Source organism: Corythoichthys intestinalis, chromosome 15 (assembly GCF_030265065.1).
Source record: "Corythoichthys intestinalis isolate RoL2023-P3 chromosome 15, ASM3026506v1, whole genome shotgun sequence".
In the NCBI taxonomy this organism is placed as follows: domain Eukaryota; kingdom Metazoa; phylum Chordata; class Actinopteri; order Syngnathiformes; family Syngnathidae; genus Corythoichthys; species Corythoichthys intestinalis.
The window spans coordinates 18315766-18341963 of NC_080409.1; the positions used below are offsets into that span (position 1 = coordinate 18315766).

At 39.7% G+C, this 26198-nt stretch overlaps 1 protein-coding gene across 6 annotated transcripts in view; it reads left to right on the top strand.

The window, feature by feature from the left end:
* The window catches only part of tfb1m (transcription factor B1, mitochondrial), a 60126-nt gene continuing 33928 nt past the window's right edge, over nucleotides 1-26198 (top strand). For 2 of the 6 annotated variants that reach the window (XM_057858880.1, XM_057858875.1), the window contains exons 1-6: nucleotides 4985-5038; nucleotides 6182-6330; nucleotides 6827-6978; nucleotides 7219-7327; nucleotides 8064-8215; nucleotides 9164-9283. In XM_057858880.1, the coding sequence (XP_057714863.1) occupies nucleotides 6198-6330; nucleotides 6827-6978; nucleotides 7219-7327; nucleotides 8064-8215; nucleotides 9164-9283 (666 nt within the window). In that variant the 5' untranslated portion in view covers nucleotides 4985-5038; nucleotides 6182-6197. Of the gene's footprint in view, nucleotides 25-4984; nucleotides 5183-5514; nucleotides 5621-6181; nucleotides 6331-6826; nucleotides 6979-7218; nucleotides 7328-8063; nucleotides 8216-9163; nucleotides 9284-26198 lie in introns of those variants that run through there. The other 4 variants (XM_057858878.1, XM_057858877.1, XM_057858876.1 and 1 more) reach the window with 4 other exon arrangements.

A 26198-nucleotide genomic window follows, 5' to 3' on the forward strand; every position in this document is an offset into this window, starting at 1 on the left:
ATGGCAAATGCCAAGATTTTGAAGGTAACAGATTGCAGCAACATATTGGGTGAGTGGGGGGTGGCTACTTCATTTTTGGAACAACGAATTTAGTTAGTCAGTTAGTAACTGTTATTATTATTTTAAGTTTGAACTAGTCTAGGTGGAAAATGAACTTTCCCAACATTGGTGGAAATGTCCAGATTTTCAATTAAAAAGTATTTGGTTTTATTCAGAACTGGTGCTGTCGCTGCGGCTGCTTAGTTTTTCTGGTCTCAGATCCACCTGCTTTTAGTCAACTCTCGAACAGTGACACATGGTTTTGTTCAAATGATCTCATTGATCTGCAAAGAAGGGGCCAAATGCCAGTAATTGTGTATTTGGAAATTTCTTTGATTCTACTGAAAATATGGATCTTTTTTGCTGATGCATACCATGTGTTTAATATGCACTTCAAGTACACTGTGAAGACACCAGATACATCATGTCAAGTCACTGATGGTGTAATGGTTTACTTGTTTGACTTCTGTGAAGCATGGGTTCAGTTCCAATTCAAATAGTGTGAATATAAGTATGAATGTTTGTCTGTCATTATGAGCAACTCTGTTTTCGGCCACAGTGCAACTGTCCAACTACTGTTTAGATCAGGTGTATTTGTATTTGAAGTAAAGTGGTTTGCACTGTGGCGGCATGGATAAATGGCCGCTTAGCATGTCTGCCTCACATTCTGGGGTTAAGGGTTCAATCTTGGGCTCTGGCCTTCCCTTGTGGAGCTTGCCTATTCTTCCAGTGTGTATGAATGTTTTCGCTGGGTACTCCGGTTTCCTCCCACGTTTCAAAAAATGGATGTTAATTGATGTATCTGAAGTTTGTTTCCTGTAATTGGCTGATACTATCTGCCTACATTTTGTCTCTGGTTAGTGTTAATAACGCAAACATATTCAATATGATGCAGTTTGCGCAAGTGTTATTGACCACTTTAAGGAAAACACTTAATATATAAAGATGTTTGAAACCAAACCAAACAAAAGCTATATCAAACAGATTAAGTCACTAAGACATTATTTTAAATGATGATATGATGACTGCATTCTCTTCCTCTTATGTAATTCATGTGGATTTGACCCAAGAGCAGTATTGTTCTCATGTAGTCATTATCAAACTGGGCGGGTGTTACGCTGATGTCATGTTGTTGATGAAGTGAAAGCACACCACACAGGCCATCCGGTTGATAACTCCTGACATTCCCTCAGCTATCACTTTATTGTGTGGGTGTGGGTGTGTGTGTGTGTGCATGGGTGAGAGAAAAAGGGAAAGTGAGAAAACGAATGAACAAACACCAGGTAATTTTTATGCAACAGTCAAACCACAGGTGACACCACAGACTTTCTAATCAAATCGAATCTTATGTCCTGCACTTAATGTGACACGAAAAGGGAATCAAAGCCTAGAAAACAGCTCATTTTCCTCGTCATACTCATCATGATGACATCTTCCTACCAGTGGTATCAAAGAGGAAGGGTGATCCAGAATGAAGTCATGAGAAGTGTATTTTGATGGAAAGCCATAATGAATGAATAATTCCCACACCCTAAAGTGAAGTCATGTGGTGGGAAGCTGTGAGGAAGAGCCTTGTTATGATTTTACTTTTTAAACAATATATATACAGTATATGGATATGACCTGTCTGCGCCCATGTGTTATAAATCCCAGAAGAAATGAGGGCAGGTCAGAAGCATTCCCACACAAACTTAAAAGATAGTTACATTTTATGTAGTACATTAAATAATACTTCATCAATTTCATATTTGTACTTTGTGCACACTTTTATTCCTTCACATTTCCTTCGGGACTCATCGACTATGTCTGTCGTCAAAACACAACTGCTGCTGTAGCAACCTATGTACTCTACTTGGTAACTCTTTTTTGCCTCAATTCAGGAACACTGTGACACAGGGCCAAGGGATTAAGGGGATTATTATGCGAAGCAGTATTGGTATTACAATATAACATTGAAATAATGGGTATCAGGTATTGTTTTGCTGTGAGTGTTTTAGCATTCATCAGTGTGTTGTTGGGTGAATCTCAACCACATGAAGTATCCCACAAAAGGGTTGCAAGTACAGATACGTATTCAAATAAGTACAACTAATACAATCTTGTCAATCTTCAGTAATCACATTGTACAACATTAAAAGTTATTCAGTGTATGTACGAAATTTGTTACCCAGTCTTCTTGTACTGAACGCCTGGCAGAGACCCCTGTCCGGAGGAGTTTCAACTCCCATCTCCGGCAGAGCTTCTCCCATGTTCAGGGAGAGGCGGCAGACATTGAGTCCGAATGGACCATGTTTTGCGCCTCTATTGCTGAGTTGGCCGACCGAAGCTGCGGTCGCAAGGTGGTCGGTGCCTGTCGTGGTGGCAATCCCAGAACCCGCTGATGGACACCATCGGTGAGGGATGCCGTCAAGCTGAAGAAAGAGTCCTATCGCGCCTTTTTGTCCTGCGGGACTCCTGAGGCAGCTGATGGGTACCCGCTAGCCATGCAGCACGCGGCTCGGGTGGTCACTTAGGCGAAAACCCGGGCATGGGAGGAGTTCGGTAAGACCATGGAGAAGGCCTTGCGGACAGCTTCAAAGAAATGTTGGCGTCATCAGGCGTCTCAGGAGAGGAAAGCAGTGCACCACCAACATGGTGTATAGTGTGGATGGGGCACTGCTGACCTCGACCTGGGATGTTGTGAGTCGGTGGGCCAAATACTTTGAAGGCCTCCTCAATTCCACCGACATGCCTTCCCATGAGGAAGCAGAGCCTGGGGACTCCGAGGCGGGTCCTCCTATCTCTGGGGTTGAAGTCAACGAAGTGGTCAAAAAGCAGAGTGTCGCAGGTGGATGAGATCCACCCGGAGTTTCTAAAGGCTCTGGATGTTGTGGTGTTGTCTTGGTTGACACGCCTCTGCAACATCGCGTGGACAATCGGGACAGTGGCTCTGGATTGGCAGACCGGGGTGGTGGTCCCTCTTTTTAAAAAGGGGGACCAAAGGGTGTGTCCCAACTATAGGGGATCACACTCTTCAGCCGCTCTGGGAAGGTCTACTCAAGGGTACTGGAGAGGAGGGTCCGTCAGGAAGTTGAATCTCGGATTCAAGAGGAGCAGTGTGGTTTTTCGTCCGGAACGCAGAACAGTGGATCAGTTCTATACCCTCAACAGGGTTCTCGAGGGGTCATGGGAGTTTGCCCAACCAGTCTACATGTGTTTTGTGGACTTGGAGAAGGCGTTCGACCATGTCCCCCGATGAGTCCTGTGGGGCGGGTACTCCGGGAGTATGTGGTATCGGAATTCCTGATACAGGGGATCTGGTCCCTGTATGACCGGTGTTAGAGTTTTGTCAGTGTAGCCGGTTATAAGCCGGATCCGTTTCCACTAAGAGTTGGACTCCACCAAGGCTGCCCTCTGTCACCAGTTCTGTTCATCACCTTTATGGACAGAATATCTAGGTGCAGCCTAGGCACTGAGGGGGTCCGGTTTGGTGGCCTCAATATTAAATCACTGCTTCTTGCAGATAATGTGGTGTTGTTAGCTTCATCAGGCCGTGACCTTCAGCTCTCACTGGAGCGGTTCGGAGCAGAGTGTGAAGCGGTCGGGATGAGAATCAGCACCTCTAAATCCGAGATTATGGTCCTCAGCCAGGAAAAGGTGGAATCCCGTCTCTGAGTCAGGGATGAGGTCCTTCCCCAAGTGGAGGAGTTCAAGTATACCGGGGTCTTGTTCACGAGTGACGGAAAAATGGAACGGGAGATCGACGGGTGGATTGGTGCTGCGTTTGCAGTGATGCGGACTCTGTATTGGTATGTCGTGGTGAAGAGGGAGCTAAGCCGAAAGTCGAAGCTCTCTATTTACCAGTCGATTTATGTTCCTATCCTCACCTATGGTCACAAGCTGTGGGTCGTGACAGAGAGAACAAGATCCCGGGTTCAAGCGGCCGAAATGAGTTTCCTCCGTCGGGTGCCCGGGCTCTCCCTTAGAGATAAGGTGAGAAGCTCAGTCATCCAGGAGGTGGTCTGAGTAGAGCCGCTGCTCCTCCACATCCAAAGGAGCTAGATGAGGTGGCTCGGGCACCTAATTAGGATGCCTCCGGGGCGCTTCCCTGGTGAGGCATGTCCCACAGGGAGGAGGCCATGGGGCCGACCAAGGACACGCTGGGGAGACTGTCTCTCGGCTGGCCTTGGAACGCCTTGGGATCCCCCAAGAAGAGCTGGCTGAAGTGGCTTGGGGGAGGGAAGTCCAGGTTTCCCTTCTGAAGCTGCTGCGCCCGCGACCTGACCTCGGATAAGCGGGGAAAATGGATGGATGGATCTTCCTGTACCTTTTTTCATTGTGCTGGTATAATTTGCATTATTTCAGGATACTTATTTGAGTAATGACCTCTGTATGTATGCACAGTGTGTATGATTTATGTTGTAATTCAACTTTCTCCGCGCATATATACACCAGGGTCCCTCTGTGCTCAACCAAACAACATTCCATCTCCCACTTTTCCTGAAGCTGGTTGCCAACCTTTTGCTTCACAACAGGTTTGGAGGAAAGAGTAATTGGAATTCATGTCAGGGTATATTTTCTTCCACTTGGTGTCACTTCAAAATTACATTTGGACCAATTCGCGAATTTATTATCTCCAGCTTGCAACAAAGACATTTTGGTAAAGCAGCAACTGCATAAAAGCAATGCTTTGTTTAAGTTAGTGGATTGCCTTCCAAATCTGTTTATGTTCAATTCTCCAAATCTGTGTGTCCGTCCGTCCGTCCGTCCGTCCTTCCATCCATCATAAACCAGGTGAAATAATGCTTTCATGAATTCAAATCCCCGTGTCGCTGAAACATCTCCCTCTTCTGGCCATAAACAATGAATACATCAACAATCCCCAATTTTGAAGGACAAACCTTTTAAACCCCGCCTACGCATATTGATTGGTGGAATTTCAGACTCTCGTCATCGTATTGGCTATCCCGATGTAAATGACATGACGAAAACGGAAATGTGAGGAGGAGAACAGTCATCGGTGAGAAGCGTGGGTCATGTGTTTTATTTTACTTCATTTCGTTGGTTGTATTGAATATATGTTTATTTTTTTAACGCTTGACGCGGTTCGGGTAATCCAGGTTACACCGTAATTCACAGCCTTTGCGAGCTAAATGCGTTTCGGGTGAGGAGTAATGAAGCTATCTATTGCTAATGTCCGCCCCTTTCACAGTTTATAGAAAAGATGATACTGTAACAGTACAGATATAATTTATTCCTCTAAAATTAATCATTCAGTTGGTATCTATGACTCCATCTCGATTGATGAACTAAAGCAGCTGTCATCCAGCCAGCGTTCACAGTCTTCAGTTAGAAGACTTAATGATTTTAATTGAATACATTAATCACTGTTTCAAATTCGTCACGTAAGTAATGAAACTATTATTTTTAATTCAAAGTTTTACGTGTTACTATACGGAAAGGACTGTAACCTAGAATGTCTTTGATATGCCACGAGATGGCGCGCAAGGTTTTTAAGCAAAAATGCATCAATTTGGACTGTGTAATCGACTACAATATCAAACTCGGCCCATGAGATGGAAACGAACTACTGTAATTGTTTGTAGGTATATGAGAAAAATATGAAATTTTAGGAATGCTAATGGGTATAGTTAGAATCTGCATGAAAACGTGATTACAATTGTCATAATGTTAGGTAAATTTACATGGTGTCCACAAATTATCGTTACAATTTAATTCAAGACACAAAGTGGGTGAAGTATTTATTTAGGAAGGTCAGTCACTCCTTTGTTTATAGAAAATAGAACATATGACATAACAGCTATCATATTCCTGGGTATTACTTTTGTAATGCATTATGTACATAAACTTTATAGAGGCTTTGTAGACATACTTTTATAGCCTGATAATACTGCTGCACATACTGCTCATGATGAATTTTCCATTGATTTCCCACCAATACACTATTAGTTTGACTCGAATGAAAACAACCAAAAACAAGTGCCTGTCTTAATTAATATGTACCCATTCTGAAGACTTACATTCCTAATTCTTGTCACTTATGTCCTCATATCGCTTTTTCCCCCATTAGTATTTGTAGGAATTATATCTAAGGAATATGAATGACATTTTGGCTAATCTTTTTGTGTTTTCACTGTTACAGTGTAAATTGAAACAAAATGGCCGCCTCTGGAAAGCTTGCCACTTTCCGCATGCCTCCCTTACCCACTGTCGGTGAGCTGATAAAGCTGTATAACCTGAGAGCGGAGAAACAGCTTTCCCAAAACTTTCTTTTGGACTTGAGACTCACAGGTTGGTCACACCGCCACACACTCTTTCCTCTTCTTACTCTATCTGCATTGCACCAATACCCACTTCTTTTCTTTTCTTCATTATATTGTCTACACCAGTGCACTTGACTGCACAGCACCACACAGCCTTGTTTCCAGAATTAAAACAGACACGGTTTCCTGTTTGGGTCAGGTTGAGAAGGTCTGCTGCTCAGCTGAAAAAAGCTAGTCATCAGCCCTTGTGGAGCTTAATATAATTATATGTAATGCACTGCAGGTCTGATATGCCCTTTTGTTATTGTGCAAGGTGACCGTTAGATTAATGCAGCTCATCTTCATCACACACATATTGCTACATTACATGCTATTTATCTATATTTGGATGCAGAAGACTGATGAAGCCATTTGATTGGAGTGTGTCATGTAATTTACATGATGCATGGCTTCTACTAATTTAAAAAGAATGTCATTGGCTGATCATGTGCAAAAAACATTAAGGTGATCGTCCATCTTTTCAGACAAAATAGTGCGCCAGGCAGGCAATTTGAACAATGCCTATGTGTGTGAAGTCGGCCCTGGTCCTGGGGGCTTGACCCGGTCCATTCTGAATGCTGGGGCAGCAGACCTGCTTGTGGTGGAGAAGGATTCGCGCTTCATCCCTGGATTAAAGGTAAATGAGTCTCCCCACTCAAGCTAGGTAAATGTCATTGCACCAGCTTCTCAATGTCATTCCTTCATTCAGGATAGAAAGCTTGAACACTTGCATCTTTCTTTTCAAAGCTGTGTTGATTCATCTGTTTTATTCTGATGCATCATTAGCCACCTGGAGAGTGACTGATGAGACCGTGTCGTTTCAGTGAAGGTGCTGTCATATTTCTAATTGGATGTTGTTGCAACTCTTTTTCAAAAGTTGCTGTCTGAAGCTGCACCAGGCAAGTTGAGAATTGTCCACGGTGACATTCTTACCTACAGAATGGACAGAGGATTCCCTAGGAGTATATCTAAGCCTTGGGAGGAAGGTGAGAATGTTTAACTAAAAAAGTATGTAAGATTTATTGAATGTCAAATATTCAGTATTTGATACAATAACTACAATGAATTTAAAGCATACATACTGTAAAGTAACTCTGTGATAGAATAGAATAGCCCTTTATTGTCATTATACGGTTTTAACATGAACTATAGTACAAATGAATATTAGTAATAAGTTAATAGACGTTTGAAAAATGAAACATATTTTGTATGTTGATGCGCATTTTGTACAGTTTTCTTTACGTGTGCTTTGTGTTGCAGTTTACCTCAACTGGAGTGTATTAAACTGCTTGATTGGACTCTGAGGGACTGCTCAAAATTTTCCAAACTAATCACATTCCATTAAAACCATGTGAGGTTCGATTAAAAATGTAACAGCTGATCACCGAGATCGACCTTAAAATATTTTTGATGTATGATCTCAAAATTGCCGAGCCCTAGGACGCTGAAGTATTATCACTTAAAAACAACGTGTGATAAGCATGCAAAGTAAGGAAGAAATTAATGAAAATAAATGCAATAAATTCATCTCTGTATTTTCCTGGTACTTAAGCTTTCCGCCATATTATTTAAAAAAAAAAAGCATTTTTGGATAGTATGAGCAACCTCCAAATTGTGCCTTCACTTCCACAGTTATGGTTTTACTTTATTTTTTTCAGCTGAAGATATGATACTAGCATATGTAACTGCTACTGTGTCTCTGTGTTTATGCGTGTTGTACAGATCCACCAAACCTTCACATCATTGGAAATCTACCCTTTAATGTTTCCACCCCCCTCATGATCAGCTGGTTAGAAAATATAGCCAACAGAACTGGGCCTTTTGCTTTTGGACGAACTCAACTCACTCTCACCTTTCAGAAGGAGGTGGCAGAGGTGTGAAACCTACAGTATATCTGTCTGTTATGATCTGTCTGTCTGTCTCAGAGCCTAGAGTGGTAGAGTTGTTACTGAATGAAATCATTTCTAACTAACTGGAATATAGTCCCAGTAATTGAACTACAGGTAGTCCCCGGGGTTACAACGTATCCGACTTAGGTGATTTCAACATTATGATACTGGAGTGTCGTCCGCTATTCTGTCTCCAGTGTGTTTTTTTTTTTTTTTTTTTTTTAGTGGGGTAAACAGTACCTAGTTCTCGTTGTGATGTCAGGATCGCTTAATCCCCTGCAGCGTCGCCGCCGTCCTGCAGTTCCTGGCGGCGTCAGATCCCACTTCCTTGTTCTCATACTGCTGCTGCTTCTCCCCCGGCACCAACTCCTCTTGCGAGTCCCGATCCGTTTTTTTGAGTCGGACGGCGGACTCGCGTTGAGAGAGTCTACGCTGGTGACCTGAGCGGCCATGATATCCCCCCTCTCTCCCTACTCTCCGACAGCGCCCTTTTCTCCCAGCAAAGCGACTCACTCACAAGTAAAACCCGAATAGTCATTGAATGTAATGGCATTTAACACAACACACCTTACAGTGTCTTATTTTTTACTTTATCTTATTAATATGATGTATAAAACATGTTTTTGTATAGTTATTTTGAAATTTAAGGGGTATTCAGGGGTACTTCAAGGGTTAGTTCCGATTTACGCGGAAATTCGGGTTATTTCGCCAGTGTAGGAACAGAACTAATTCGTAACTCGGGGACTACCTGTATGTAGAACCTGATTTTATGATGGAGTTAACATTTGTAATTTTCATGCATGAAGCATGCTCACTTTTCTAAATTTATGTAGTTATCATGTAGAGCACACCCTGCAACAGTGCCTCATCAAACATGTATCAATGAATACTAATGTGTTGTCATTTCAAGTCAAGTTGTGTTGTTTCCTCTAGAGGTTGACAGCCAGCACAAAGAGCAGACAGAGGAGCCGTTTGTCCATCATGGCACAGTATCTCTGCACTGTCCACAGCCGTTTCACCATCCCTGGAAGGGCCTTCGTCCCCAAGCCAGAGGTAGCATATGAATATTTTGTCTTCTGTACTTGCAATGCACAGTGTCAAGCCAAGCACAACAGTTTTTTTTTTTTTTTTTTATATTTTGTTACTGTGGCAGTCTATTTACTGCGGCAGTCTATTTAATTTCCATGGAGTCATTTGATTGCTGCCCCTTCAATAATCATTTTCTGATCTGTTTGCTTAAGCATAGAAAATCCACACATGCCTCCCCAGGGACATGTTGCTGAAATTGTTTTTCATCTTTCAGAGTGCTTTTGATTTATTTATTTATTTTCCAAAAGTTTGATGTTTATTTCAATCAGTTGTAGAATTGTAGCTGCGAGGCCATCACTGCCAGATGGATGTATTGTTATTTCATGCTTCTTTCTGGAGGACAATTGTGGTTCTTCAACCTTATATCTGTGGCCTTCTTCATTTGGACCCATGTTGCCATCACAAGTCCCTTGTCATGTCACCATCACTCATCTCTCCCTCACCATTCTTGCTTCAAGGCTTCATTAAGACTGTGTTGAATCACTTTTGTCTCTGTTCTGTCTTTGGACCATTTCTGGGATGTAATGATGCCTGGTGGGTATTTGAGATGTGGCACCCTAGCGCTGCGCCACGTAATGAGGCCCGAGTTCTTTTTTAGGCCCCATTTCTGCCTGTGTCTTTTAGCCTGTGTGTGGATCAGCGGAAGAAGAAAGACATTGCTGCTTACATAACTTGTGAATGCAAGATGTTTTGCTTTATTTTGGGGTCAGGATTTATAGTAAGACTAGAGGGTGTATTAAAGAAATCAAATCCCTGCTAGAAAGACTAAAAAACTTAAAATGTTGGCGCTGGTGTATAGTAGCTGTACTGAGTTATTTTGAGATAATAGGCGGGAGGCCTTCTAATACACTCGAGATGTTCCTTATAACCTGATACAGATAAAACCATGTTTTTCTAAGTCTCTAAATTAAAGGAGAGGTGTAAAGTTGATGTCAGGGATGGACTTTTGGTCCTGTAAAGATACTGTTGGGCTTTACAATGCACTGTGGATGAATAATGAATACTGTACCCTCTGAGGAGTAAAACGTGGCAGAGTGAATGGGTCCAAGGCTGATTTTTCATTCTCTTCGAAGCGATGTCTCCTGATGATTATTTTATCACAGTCAGCTGCCACTCGGCACGTTACTTTTACTCTTGTCTTATTTTTATGTGTTCATCTAACTGCTTATTAATGGTTATTGGCATATGCTGGGCACATATCCCCATTGAGATGAACACACACTATGCATTGCAGTTACAGAGGGATCACACTGCACTGCAGATGATTCAGCACCTCCCACATGCCCACAGAAGCCATCTTTCCCCCTCTAAATTTTTTAATGGCCACTTGGTGGAAATGATATCATTAGGAAAGATGATGGCATGAAGCAAGACCCCCTGGTGCTGCTGCCCTATAAAAGATCACTGTGCTCAGAGTGCGCTAATGCTTGTATGTGAGCTCTGGACACTATGAACTAAACTTCAGGGACTGTCGGTCATTTAGACTCTAGGAAGTGAAAGTAGTCGTTCCCCTTTGCAGCTTTTGCAGTTTCTGCTCTTGTAGTTTACAATAATTTTGGCATGTTTCTTGGAAATTCTCTTCAAGAGCATCGCCACAATCAAAGGTCACCCAAGTTGGATGGCAGGGTTTCCTCCCCAGTATCTGGTGCAGTTCAGCTAAGAAGTGAGTAAAGGTTGAGGTCAAGTTCTTCCAGCCCAAACTCATCCAAGCATGTATTTATGAGCCCTGCTTGTGCGCTGGGGCACATTAATGCTTGAACAGAAACTGTCCTTCTTCTGTTGAAACAAAATTATCCGAGATGATCTTGCAGAATTAAGATTGGAATATAATTCAGGGATTTAGTAAAATCTCTGATTATCTCATTGAATAATTTTTATGACAGGACTGATATGTGAATTCTTTACCCATGAATATGAAATTTTGTTTGTACAGTGAATTTGTTTAAGGTAAGTGTATGTAAGTTACAGCTCATTTTGAATCCTTCGTTTTGATACATTGTTTGAAACAATTTTATATTCTGCATTTTGCAAGGCATTTTAGTAGTCTGTTTTCTGTCACTGTTTTTTTAATTGCACTAGTTTTTTCCAGTGAAACCCTGAAATAATGTCACATGTTCATGTATACCTGACTAAAGGAAATAATTTTCCTCACATCATTACATTTTAAATGTCTAGCAATAGGGTGTGTGTAAGGGGGAAATGATTAAAACAGTACTGTGGCTTGAACACAATATATATTTTCTTAGGCGATGAGAATTTTAGCAGGAAAGTTATTGGTTTTTTAAAATGTTGGAGCAGGTAATTTGCTGCTGCTGCTGCTGCTGCTGCTGCTGCTGCTGCTGCTGCTGCTGCTGCTGCTGCTGCTGCTGCTGCTGCTGCTGCTGGTGTGGTGCTTGTAAGGAAGAGCAGTATGCAAAACGGCAGACTAGTGCTTACCAAGCAAAACATTTCAGCTTACTCATGAGGATTAAATTTTAGTTATAAGCAATGATGAAAGCCTTTAGGTTTCAATAAGTCTTCAAGCAAATTAATGCATTTAAACTGGAATATGCAGAATGGTTCTACTAAGGCAGTTTGTCCCAACCTTTTCTGTGCCAAGGCACCCGTTTGTCAAAAATCTCACAGAAGACCTCCAAACAAAATTCACGCACTCATTGACTCAATCAGTGTGAAATATGAACCTTTTCCATTTGATACAAAACTCATATAATCGTAGGAAGTCATCACTTATTCTGTTACGCTTATGAATGGCAAAAGGTGGATACACAGGTTTAATGTACACTTTACCATCTAATGAAAGAACATGTAAAACCTGTCTGACATTTGCAAACCTTCAGAGTACACCAGCAATGTTTTTGATTTTTTTCGAAAATGTAAACATATTTTAAAATGTAAACGACTTTATAATACCAGTACACATTTTGTCAGACTTGTAGATAAACCTGCCAAAAAAACAAACAAATAATGACTAGTGCTGTAACGCAACAAAACTCACAATACGATTCGTATCATGATTTTTGACCCATGATTCGGTACACAAAACATTTTTTTAACCCCTTCAGACCTGAGCATGTTGCTGAAGGACATGGCGCGTTCGCGTCTCTAAACCAATAGATACACTAAATTTAGTTGCTATTGCCACTTCTGGGAGACGATTGGACGAAACTTTACCCATCGAAATCAAATCATGAGGTTTAGCATGCACTCTTTGCTATTTTTGGCTCTTTGAAAATGGCTGAGACAAAACGCAACTTCGAAAAAGCAAACATAAGTGCTCATTTCTTATAAAAAAAAGCAAAAAAAAAAAACACATGAACATTAATATTAAAAATAACTATTAAAAATAACTAATATAAGCATGAAATACCCCGACCCAAAAATTACACCTTGTTCGGTGTTTGAGTAGAGTAAATATCAGCAAAGATTTGTGAAATATATTTTATTTAAATTTCATTGTCATTTTAACACTTTTATCAAAATAAATAAATACAAATACCCCCCCCCCCCCCCCCCAAATAAATAAATAAATAAATAAATTATCACAATACTAAAAGATTGGCAATTAGCATAATGCTTTGGGGTCTCTTCAGGAGAGGAAGTCAAGTCAGGACATTTAGAAAATAGTAATGAAAACGTCAAATATGCTTGCCATATTATGAAAGCATGTTCAGCCATTTTCCATATCAAGACGTATACAATGAGCTAATGCCTAAATATTGTGGGGGGGGTTTGAACAATGTGACATAAGCAATAGTTGTAAAAAGAGGAGCAGGAAAGTCGCGTCTGTACCATTTGCCTCCATTGTTTACAATGCTGTAATGTGGGTGGTGTGCTCCGTAACGTCACTTCCTTTGTATCCCATGATTATATGGATATCCTGGCTACAGTAGGCGGCTTCGGCAGCGTTTATGAAAAGTCGCGTCCCCTAGCCCATGAAATAAAATCTTCGGACAAGAGGTACAGTAGTGTAGTCGCCATGCCGTATAGTATAACAAATTACACGTTTAATGTCATTATCCGGCCTAGTGTAGACATAGCCCGAGGGTGTTACTAGCTGAATGCCTGTCACTCTCTGCCTTTGCGGGAGTCTGTTTCAATGCAGGCAGGCAATTGCGCATTTAAAACTAAAAAACATTTGGTTTGAACTGGACTTGAAGATGTGTCACAATTCTATTGTCTCACACCACGAGGCCTTGAGTTTTGCGATTGTGATACTCATATCGTTACAGGCTTAATCATAATGTGTTGCCTACATTCTGTGTATCGAATGCTGAGTTTATAAAGAAATTCAAACTTAGTTGGTTTACAACTGTGTTTGTGTGTGCACCACACACCTTTAGACAATAGGCTCAATTGACTCTAATTGTTGGCATTATCTCTTAGCCTCTGAAGCTGTGGGTTTAATTATGTTAATGAAGAGAGATTTGCTTAAAACTATACAGGGATTTCTTTTTGTTTGTTCTTGGCGTGACTAAACCTGAGGGGGCATTTACATGGTGACGCTGCGACACCAAGACGCAACGATTGTGTTGCGGAATAACCTCACCTTTGCATGGTGACGCCGAAAACAGAAGACAAAGACGCTTTTTATTCCGGCCTCCGAAGCAGAACGATTTGATCACGGGGCTTGCCCTACATCCATATACAGTGGGGAGAACAAGTATTTGATACACTGACAATGGGAAAACCCATTGGCAGAGAGTTCCATTTACAGTGGGGAGAACAAGTATTTGATACACTGCCAGTGGGTTTTCCCATTGTCAGTGTATCAAATACTTGTTCTCCCCACTGTAAATGGAACTCTCTCATGCCGATGGTGTCAGCACTCGCACATGTCATTTTGGCCATGCGCAGTCGCTGTTACTAAACATTCAAAACAGAAACCATGGCGGAATGTCGGCTTAAATTTACTGTTTTTTATAATATTCCTAATTTAAATATATTTAATGTAAGCATTTTTGTGCCATTTGAAGCAAAAGACAAAACTGCATGGACACTGTTGCTTCAAATGGGCGGGCATGTTGTCTTCTGGGTGGAGGAGGTTGTTGTCAAGTGCATCATTGACTCTCACCTTTTAAAACTGCGCTGCCTGGCATGAAAACTACATCCTTTTCACACGGAATTGCGACATTGTTCAAATGAAGACGGAAGTATGTACATACAATCATGAAATGTGTCGTATTCTCGGCGCGTCACCATGCCAACTTTAAACCCTTTGTTCTCTTGGATTTCCTTGTAGGTTTGTGAGTTGTGGCTCTCCTTAAACAGGTCTTGAAAAATCTACATTTACTGGCATCAACACTTCTTACTTACCTGTTCAATCGAACCCAAATGTGATTTTGCACAGTACAAACTGTACAAAGACTGGTGCTTCTCTAATTGTTTGAAAATAATGCTTTTAAATACCCACCGTTTCTCTTTGCCACACTCTTCTTTGCCAATGGCGATTCTCAGCCAGTAGCAGGTGTGACACCACACATGGCAATTAATTAAATATGACATTTTTGGAAGCGGTTAGATGTTGTGTATGCTCATAAAAAGCAGTGACCCTTTCCAGCATGCAATAAAATATTGGAATATAGGCCCACGGTGCTGGACAGTAAGATAACAATGTAATGGGGAAGGAATTGTTGAATCCACTTTACATTAGTAACTGTATTGTTGTTGCCAATATTGACATGAGGATGGGGGAGGATCATATAGTCCTCCTTATTTTATCTATCAGCCTTGTTTTCCTTGCCCCCAGCTGCTGTGTTTTACTGAGTGACTGAGATTGTCCTTGAGGGTTTTGAGAGTTGCGATTGGGCACTTTGATGGCGTTCTCCCTCGTGGCATAAACCCGAGGCAGATCACACCTGAGCACAACCCCCCTCTCATGTTTTTTTTCTTTCTCTGGTACATTCTCACACAGCCTGATGTTTAAAATTCCTAGGTTCTTCGATGGTGTCCACCTTGCTTTGTGTTTTAAACCATTTATCTGTTTTAAGGCAAATGGTCATTCCCAGGTAAGGGGAATTTTTAACTTTATCGCTTTAAAGATATCAATAATACAGATTTTCCTTGGTCCGATGGTGGCATCTTGAACTAATTGAAAGTTTAACCCTTAAAAGCTAGACATTTTTTAATTCCTCATAACTTACTGGATTTAATCATATAATTTGGGTAAAATGGATCTCATTCTAGATTGAACAGTTTTACTTAATATACTATATACAATTTTTTAATCTTGTACCAGATTACGTCATTTATGCATTTTTTTAACAAGGGAGCTATTTCATGGTATTTTCATGTCAGTTTCTGAGACATTTAATGGGTTGCATAACTCGTATTTAAAAAAAAAAAAAAGTTGAAAGTTCGAGCTTAACAAGGGCCTTTGTAATTGCTGGAAACAAAACTGATTGTACCAGCATGTACTGGACAATACAATTTTGGAGTTTTAAATCAAGTTATGTAGATCAGGGGGGAAAAATACCCTTGACTTTTTAGTAGAGATAAACCTATTATCGGCGCCAATATTTGGAAATTTGACGTATATCGGTACCAGCCTTTTTTTTTTTTAATGAGACTGGCCGATATGAAAGATTAATTTAACCCTTCATTGTTAATGTATCACATTTGATTCACCTTAAATTTCATGATTTTGAGACTAATTCAGAATTTTGACTTTTCTTTTTGAAAAAAAAATGATGGATGCAAGTCAACACCTGCATCTGCAGGTTCGATGAGGAAAAAAAACAGGATTTAGCAAGGGTTATAGATATTAGAGTGCTTATTACACATATTCATTTGGAGTTTTTACAAACTTGAAAAAAAGTTTTCATTAATACCTTATTTTTCAAATTTTGGGATTCTCTGATATTTGCTTCATGTTGCAGGTATTTAAGGGTTAAAACTGGATATTTCGGCTCAGATGCAGCCGCACCTCTTTCTCTTGCCTGCTGTTTCCTGCACTAGTGTGCACCTTGTCCTCTGATTGGTTTAATGGTAATGTGCATTGCACCTTTTTAAGGCCTTCAAGGTGCTTCACAATGTATCCTCATCTACCTACAGGGTACCCGCGGCTTATTAAAAGTATTAAAAAAGCATTGAATTTAGTTTTCCATTATTAAAGGTATTAAAAGTATTAAATTAGCTGTCGTAAGTCTGGAATTTTTTCACCGTGGTTTTAATTTTGAAGAACATCTCAGTGCAACCTAAATTATATCCGTGACGAAGTTTTTTTTCAGTTTTTTTTTTAATCCATAACGAAGATGACGCATAGAATTTTTACGATGCACTGCACTACAAATCATAATGCACCTCGTGCGTGCGCGCTGTTAGCATCATTAGCATGAACATCACAACAGCAGGCGATCGCACAGTACTGTGTGCTAACGTAAGGAACTGCTCAGATGCCTTAGTTGTTATGTTCGACGAAAGCCTCAACAAGACAACCAAGTCCAAACAGTTGGACCAGCATGTGAGGTATTGGATCGGCGACCAAGTCGCATCCAGATACTTTGGGTCGCAGTTTATGGGTCATGCGAAGGCAGTGGACCTGCTTAATATTTCAAAATAAGTTGCCAATTTCTCCAATTAAAATGTGTTAGATGCAATAATGTATTTCTGCACGGTTTGCCTTTCGAAATAATGTGAATTTCGTAGTTTTAACTCAAGAGTTAGCCATGTTCAATGGGGTATTGGCAGGTGCACTAGCCTTAGCATGGATAAACCGGAGTCGTAGATCCACCGTCACCCTCAGATACACAACACGGTTGACACTATTATTGGAACGAGTGCGGAGTAACGTTGATCTGAATAATATGGCATGGTGATAGGCAAATTATAATGTAGGTGATAGTAAAACAACTCCTGGTATATTTAAATGTTTTTCTTGATTGAATAAGAGTATGGATTTTCTCTATCTGATTAAAAGAAATGTCTTCAATAGCTAACAAAGGATTAACATGTGTTTTGTATACTTGTAATGTGATTAGAAAAAAACAATTACCAAGGGAAATGGTCATGTGTAGCTTTTTTATTTTGTGGTAATTAATGGTAAACTACTGCTATTTAGTGGCTGTTTTTTAAACTTTCACTGCCAATTACAAGATTTTCCCAAGCACTTTACTGTTAAGGTGACCAACTTGACAATCACCAGTTAAGGTGACCAACTTGATAATCACCAACCTACCACCTTGACTAGGTCCTCTTAAAAGGGAAACCTGTTGTATTGCAAATGTAATCTCTGAAGTTGCTTTACAAAAATAGTGTAAAATCCATTTTATCCTGGGAAAAAAAATCTGAAAGACCTTATATTTAAATGTTTTAATTGTATCTTCAGTAAATGTGCATTCTTTTGTCAAACACACTTAGTAATTGAGGTTAAATTGGATGTTCAGTGCTTTATTTTTTTTAATATGATTCAATATTATCTAAATAATGGGTGCGAGAAAAGTATTAATTTTCAGCTGAAATGGCATTAAAAAAAGGTCTTAAAAGTCTTGAATTTAGATGTATCAATCCTGGGGGGACCCTGTACCTACTGGTCACGCAGCACCAGGAGCAACATTTGGTTTAGTATCTTGCTCAAGGATACTTAGACGAGGTCATCAGGGCGGAGAATCGAACCCACAATTCCTGGGTTGGACAACGCCTATTCTACCACTGTACCGCGCCACCCCCTATTATTAGCTATTTTGTTCTATTTGTGTGATTCAATAAACATGCTTCAGGCATCTCAATGAAGTTCAGTGTTTGCATTATACATTTTTTTACGCCAATTTTTACACTTTACTGCAAATGAATATCGGCTTAAAAAATCGGTTATCAGCCCCTCTAACTACTACTAATCGGTATCGGTCCTGAAAAACCCATATCGGTGGATCTCTACTTTTTAGTGTTTGTTGGCTTCTCCAAAATGATCAGGACTATAGATTCATTTTCTGTAACTTTGTGCCTTTCCACGAATACTTAATTTTCCACTCGCTTTGTGCGACCAAATTTTTAATGGTAAAAAGCTTCAATCTCTTACTTATGCAGTCTCCACCAGTTATATGCCTGTTGCCAAATTAAACAACCTGATAGTGTGAATACACAATTTAGCTTCTGCTAATCTGAAAGTTAATTTAAAAAATGGTAACGTTTGTAGGTCTTGCATATCACGTGACCACCAACAGTATTTTAATAATCCTAATAATCTTAGTAAAATTTCAGAACAGGGCTCAATTTCTATCCCCTGCACATAGTGGGGGTTCACTGTAATATAATACGCACACACACATCCACAATGTGTGTGTTTTTTTTTACAATCTTTATTCTTGTTGCCTTTGTAATCATAATAATTTGTCATTTATATTCTGGTCATGGGTCAAGGGAAACCCATCAAGCCATCATTACCTTCCACACCCAGCCGTCCAGATTCATCTCCACACCATTTTCACATAGAAATGAGCTAATCGACAAAGAATGCACCTGGGATCACAACTAGAATGTGTTTTTAAGTCTGCTTTAGACTGTGAAAAGCAGGCCTAAAAGTCATGTAGTAGATGCTTCATCACGGGCTACATGCCTTTATTAAGCTCCATAAATGCACCATAGTTTAGCAGCAAATGCTTCATTTATTAAATATGGTGGCTGGTGCTGGTCAAGAGTAGTTTTGAGGCGGGCTGAGCGATAAATCAAAATCTGATCATGATTTAGATTATGGCTTTTCATGTTCATAAAAAACAAAGGAAACACCTTTAGTTTGCCTAATAGCGCAGTGTTCATCTGCAAGCACCTGCATTGTGAAAGCACCCTGAATACACCCTGCATTGCTTGAGCAAGTGTGTGATGTATGTGATTCTCCCCTACCTGAGCATGCTTGAAGATATTTAATGAGTCATTACACCTCATATGGAGTTTTATGTAAAATTTAACAAAAGACAACAATACTTACACACATTGGCAATACACAATAAACACTAGACATACTGTGCTTTGGAAACATTGCCATCTTAATGCTAGCATCCAAATGATCGGCAGGCTAAAATTTGCCTTCAACGCTACGGGAAGGTTTTACTGTTCGTTCAAATAATGAATATCGACATATAAAGTGTGCTGTAAAATAAACACACAGTTAATAATCTAATCCTAATCTATGAACAACAAATTCCACTGATAAAATTCAATCTTAATGTGAATATCTGCTTGTGCAATAAAAACAGTCATGAATTATTAACCCTTAGTTCAATTTAAAATGCACATTGGCAAAGTTAAAAGAAAAAGATGCTGGGAAAAATAGCTTCATAACTAGAAACTGTGTCCCAATTCGGGTTGTGTTCTTCAGAGGCTGCATTTAAAAGCCCTTCATGTCAGAGCAGTTTAAATGTGGCCTTGGTTTACAATTTTATGGAGGATACACTACTGCTTTCATTCACAGCTACCCATCTTCCAGGATTATTTTCACACTGTCATATCAATATGACACCACAAAGCACAAAAGAGATACCCATTTGGTTTATGACTATTGGGAGTTTTAATCATTTAAACATGACTGGTAGTGGCAGGTATGTTAAACATTGTGAGACCTTAAATCCTTAATATTGCTGTAGTCTGTGAAATCCTTAATTTATCGTCTCCTTGCCTTGTGACCACAGGCATAGGACATGTGTGAGAAGAAACTTGAAGAAACAGACAAGAACTAGAAATGTGGTTGCTCAAAGAATCAAAATATGCATATCACAAATTTTTAGAACTATTACGATGGCGAACCCAAACCCAAAAAAATATCACCACTTGCGAGCCCAGCCATTGTGTGACACGTAAGCCTGTCGTGATAGGCAATAAGTCTATTTATGACATGGTAAATAAAAATGAGGGCCGTAATTTTCCCGGCTGCGATTTATCGCCGCATGCGTGCATGAGTGTGTTTGCATCTGCTGCATACACATTGCGTATGAGACTTTTTTACGGAGTGTAAAGCTTACGGTTAGCAGCTTAGCGAACATATTTCCGGTGAACATTTCAAACGCAAGTCATGTTCAACATGTAAACAAAGATTTCTGGAGTTAATCTCACATACTTCAAATAATACACTAAAAATAGCTTTAAAATGACACCCATTATGAAAATTCTGATTGGCAATCAAAAATTGTGCTTCAAATTTGCTAACATATGAACTTTGCATGACAAGATGACAGTCATTTTGGATCAAACACTTTTGATGGGCTCTAATTGGCAGAGAACAAAAATGGCATTGGGTTTCTACACCTATTTCATATTCACTTAGCTAGCTTTCAAATGACTCATCATGCATTGTGTGTGTTTTTTTTTAATTTTTTATATTATTTTAAAATAATTTGTCTTTTATTGAAGAATAACAATTTGTTGCATTTGAATGGCTGATTTATTAGGATGTATTGTCACTACATTAGTGGTTGAATTGTTTTTTTTTTTTTTAAAATGACAATACAGGTAGCCCCCGGGGTTATAAACGACTTCCTACGCTGGCGACCTAACCAGAAATTCCGCCTAGGTCGGAATAAACCCTTTAAGTACCCCTAAATACCCAAATATCCCAAAACCTGTATTATACTATATATTAATAAAATGAAGCAAAAAATAAAAGATAAATAGATAGATATTACTTCCCTCTGGTAACTCCGATCGCACCATAATTCTTCTAACAACTGACGTTTATGAATTTGTCACCGTCAAACTATGAACACACAATTAGAAAAGACAATACAATAATGACAAAGAGCATACAATAATGATGTACAGTAAATCAATAGAGACATATTTGCTTTAAAAAACATACCTCAATGGCTCAATGATTAATTATACCTAGTAAGTAAGGGTGTAACAGTACATGTAATAGTATTGAACCGTTTCGGTCCATGGTATTCTGTTTGGAACGGACATGTACCGAACGAGTTTCTGACGTAATATAACCCTTTTCGAGGCTGTGAGTCGATCGGGTTACATTTTCTTTGTGTTGATTATATTTACTCCGTCTTCTCTACTATAATGAGGACCAACACGGTAGGACAGTCCAGAAACGTCAACGGTGCGACAACGTGGCCTCGCGGGCCTAGAGTCAATCAGCCAATGCACACCAGTCGCAGGGCGGCCGCGTGTTAGATGCGTCCCAGAAGCGGCTCAACGCAACGCACGCGAAAAGAACGGCAGAGTTTATTATTTGACGCGAGACGCGGCCCTCCTGCGTCAATACTACTAGCTAGGATCGGGCCGGAAGTCACCCGTGTAATAATACGGTGGATCCGGTCGATTTTAAAACTAATATGCAATCGTAACCTACTTTTTGAGTCCATCAGATCTCTTGAGTGGTAGATCGGGGCACAGTTGACTTGTCTTTGTTGATTTACGACTGTCTTCTCTGCTATAATAATAACCAACACGGCCCCGTGTTCAATACAAAACGCTCCTACCACAACAAAACAAGTAGGAACTAATATTCACATAGGAACTAAAGTTATACAACATAAAATATACAATATAAATGAATACTACATCACATTTGTAAAATATAAACACATAATAAAATAAATAATAGCCCATTTAAATAAAATGAATTGAAATGAGCTAAAACACCTATAATTAAATAATAAGAATAATACACACATCCTGCTTACACAATTAAATGTATTAATTTCTCTGTGGCGCTTTAACTTGAGAAAATCCACCAATAAAGCTTTTGAAAACCATTCATAAGAAAAAAAAATGTTTAATTGAAGCATTTCATTTGTAAAATACATGTTAAAATCTTTGTCATTGGGATTGCTTTTCTCTTTAGCACAGGACTTCTTTTTTCTTCTCTTTCTGAAAGAAAGCTGACCAATACGCGGGGTCTGAAAGGCAAATTGTTGTTTGATTATCTTTAACTACCCGCTACTTTTTGAGCAGAATTCTAGCTTTGTATAGGCTAATGTTCCTATTGTTGAAAGCACAAAAGTGTGTAATAAACAACTAGCACATTTGTATTTTGCATTTTGTTTTTTTACTGTACCGAAAATGAACCGAACCGTGACTTCAAAACCGAGGTACGTACCGAACCGAGATTTTTGTGTTCCGTTAAGCCCCTACTAATAAGTCACAAAATTAAATGACAAATAATATACTGTACTTACCATCAACGCTAAGAGGTGGCAGACGAGATACTGTTACGCGACTTAAAAAAGAAAAATGGAGAAAATCAGGATGAGACATGCGTCGTAAAGTTGAAATCGCATAAGTCTGGTACATCGTAACCCGGGGACTACCTGTAAGATCGCATATTGGGAATAATTTACGAGACAATATGTCGCCTACTAAAATTTGTTATCGCGGCAGGCTTAGTGACAAATGTGATGGTCATTCAAGCCACGCAGTTACATAAACACTGATACACTCGAAACAGGTAAAAAAATTGCTAAGAAAATAGGCACACATTCATTATTGTTTATGTACCAGTACATTATGTTTCTGTGTTTCTCCATTATAAGTGTGGGACAAAGTCCATTCCACTTCCTGGAGCCATTAGAGCTCGTTTGATTTTTCGAATTGATATTCATATTACAGTTCGTAACCAATGTGTGACGAGTAGGCGGAACAATTTTAGATATTCGCCTGCCAATTACTATTTTGCCTACTTCCAGGAAATACTGGCTTTTATTGAAGTTTTTCTCCACTAGTACACTATTACACATAATAATATTTTCCACTCGGATTCACTTGCTCAAAACCTTGTCATGCACATTGACGTAGTGTTTTGTTGTATTGAGAAAAATAATCGTTGATAAACCATAAATAAGTAGCTTGATTTTATATGATTACATTTAAAAGATTAACTGAACATTTGTTCTTTTCAAGTGAGGAGGGAAAATTACCCACATACTCGTTTACAGAACCAACCAAACGACCGCTTCATTACAAGATGAATCTGATTGTAGCTTGAGGCATACCTCCAACAGATGGTCGCTTCTCTGGGCTGGTCATCACACTGATCTTGAAAAATGGTTGCATTGGGCAGCCCAAGCCAGCTAACTGAGCCTCGGAGGAGGAAAGCCCTACAGATGTTCGCCTTGTACACAGTCATCAGCTAAGACCACAGGCCAGATGAGCTGAGCCTAAATTAAATTTGTTAATGCCGCATTGAACATCCATTAGGGCTGGTGACTGTCCAGGGAGAGTGCAGATGTATTCGGCTCATTTATGTTTTGGGTCTCTTCCCAGTGCTGCCGTTAGCTTGTATTCCAAGTATCAAAGGAGTATTATCTCTAAAATGCAGGATGGCGTTTGGTGGTAGAATAATGCAGTGGCAGACAGTGATGGATACCTTAGCTGTGACCTGACGTGGCCCACCTCTGGCTTCAACAGAGAGAGAAAAATTTATTCAGCAGGGCCGCACGGTTTTCTCACCTCCTACCGTGCACACACTGCACGGCCACCGCAATTCATCTCAGTCTCCTCCTGCCTCGTAAAACGGGTCAAACGTGGTATCAAGAGGATCGGGGAAAGTTATTTTCAGGGACCTGTGCCAACGCATTTAAACGCCTGAGGGTTTGGTCTTTTTTAAAGGTAAAACAAAACTGTTTACAATCTCCAACCTTGCCACATTTAACGGAATGTTATCGTTCCCGCAAATTGTATTGTAATGTGGCGTTAAACAGTCAACCTGCTGAACCGTGTTTTGGTTATTGTATGTCTTGCTAACTGCATTTGTAGTTGATCTCAATGCTACGATTCAGATTGGATTTCACACAACTAAACTGAGTTGATTTGGAACCAGTGATCCAAAGCAACTTCAATTGCTATATTCTTTACCTACCAAAACAAACAAAAACCAAGAGCAAAGGAAAAACAATTCAAACAGGGTGAAGTTTGCCGGTCTCAAAACTGATATTCGATATTTTCCATACTGGGGACGGGCTTCAATAAGCTTCGGCTTCTTCCGTCAGCCCTTTTCTTTTCGGGTTGAATTAATTGTAAACACATATAAATGCTGTATGTTTGTTTAGATTTGTCATGCCTGAAGGGCAAATAAATTGGAAAAAAAAAAACAGCTTATACAATTAGACTATAGACCCTACCCACCGACGTCACAAAATCACGTGATCGCTGTATTGTTCCGCCCCCTTGTCCGTCATTTTGTGTCTGTATTATCAATGGTCTCAACTGATCGAGCAATTTATAATGCATTTCATGGAAGACCCGGTGCTTTCGGATGCCGTAAACTCACTGGATGCGTTGCATAAAAGGCGTTATGTGGAAAAGCTTCAGTTTATCCATTCGCCAGATCCATATTTGATGCCTAAATGGATGTTTTTCGACCCGCTGTCTTCGCCGTATTTGCCTGACATCTGCTAGCTACCCTGATATTTACAATTATCTTGTCCACACAAAATCAGCCTATTCTCACGAAAGTTTGAAAAACTTTAAGAGCTTGGAGGCTTATAAATACTTCGTTGCTGGTTGGGTGAAACAGGTCCTCGTCCACGAAAATTCGGCAGGAATCTATCTTGTGCTTGGAAAGGTGAGTTACGAAATTTTCAATTCAAAATCTTTTGTTCTTGCTAACATCCACTGTCAAGTCTAATGTATTTCATGTCATTTGTCAATGGAGCTAGGGCTTTTAATGTTTATATGGTTTAGCGATAGCACTCTCACTACATACATACGTGTATGTTGTCGGCGATTAGCCTAGCAATGATCTTAATTGTGGTTGTCAGCCCAAAACCCTCTAAATATATATTAAATGCATCTTACCAGATATAAAATGACTACTACATAATCTGTGGTAATCGTTTGGAGCCCAGTTTCTCGTCGAATTGCAGCAGCCCATCTCGCTCTCTCCTCTCCGGGTCTCTCGGAATCCGGTAGTACTTCAAGTCTCTCCATCTATCTTCTCTGTTATTGCAACCGACCGCCACACACGCCTTCACCATTTTGATTATTAATGTTAACGAGCAGAAAAACACGCCGTAAATAGGAGGAATGTACGTAGCCGTAACAGGTAAACACGATGTGTTGACGGACAATTGGGCGGCACCAGTCAGGAGGGCGGAGTTGTGACGTCACGTGGGTAGGGTCTATAGTTGATTTGCAAGTAAAATTTCAAATGGTTCCTACTATCCCAAAATATCTATTGCCCTTTTAGTTTCCTCTTGTTAGTCGGCTCTAGCAACTTCAGTGGTATAATACCTGGAAGGGTGTAACCTGAAATGTTGCTTTCTACTGATTGTTTGACAACAAGAAATAGAAAACACCCATATGATTTAGTAGAGATACTGTATGTGAATAACGTTAACAACATGCTGGAGGACAAAGTTTATCTGTTCATAATTTCCCATCACATAGTCCCACTAGGAATCAGCCACAAAAAGCTTTGATTCTGCAGAGAGCAATTCTTGATTCCGCAGCTTGAAAGTTGTTTTTCCGCAGGCAATTAATCAACCTAAATGACCAGTTATAAAGCAAATTAATACAATAATGATGTAAAAAAAAATCTCTTGTGAAATTAATTGAAATACCAAAACACTGCCAAACATTGAGAATATACATTAATAATCATCAATATGGTCTTTATCGCTCTTGGACAGATTTTTTTTATTTTTTATTTATTTATTTATTTTTTTATAAAATGCAGAACATTTCATCAAACAATGGGTTTGAGGGACGAGTGAAATTTGGAGGAAAGATTTAAATAATGTGCAAGCTATCAACTCGACCTGGATTTTGTAAACATAGGCCTTAAAGAGCATACGACAGGAGAAAAAAAGTCTTAAATGGCATTATTATGTGAATTAGAATCATATTTTGAGACGATTCGATTACATACAACAATTTAGCAAAGCGCAGATGATGAAAAATTAGTCTTTTAATCGGCCTGTAAGCCACGCCGACCATTATAGGGCTT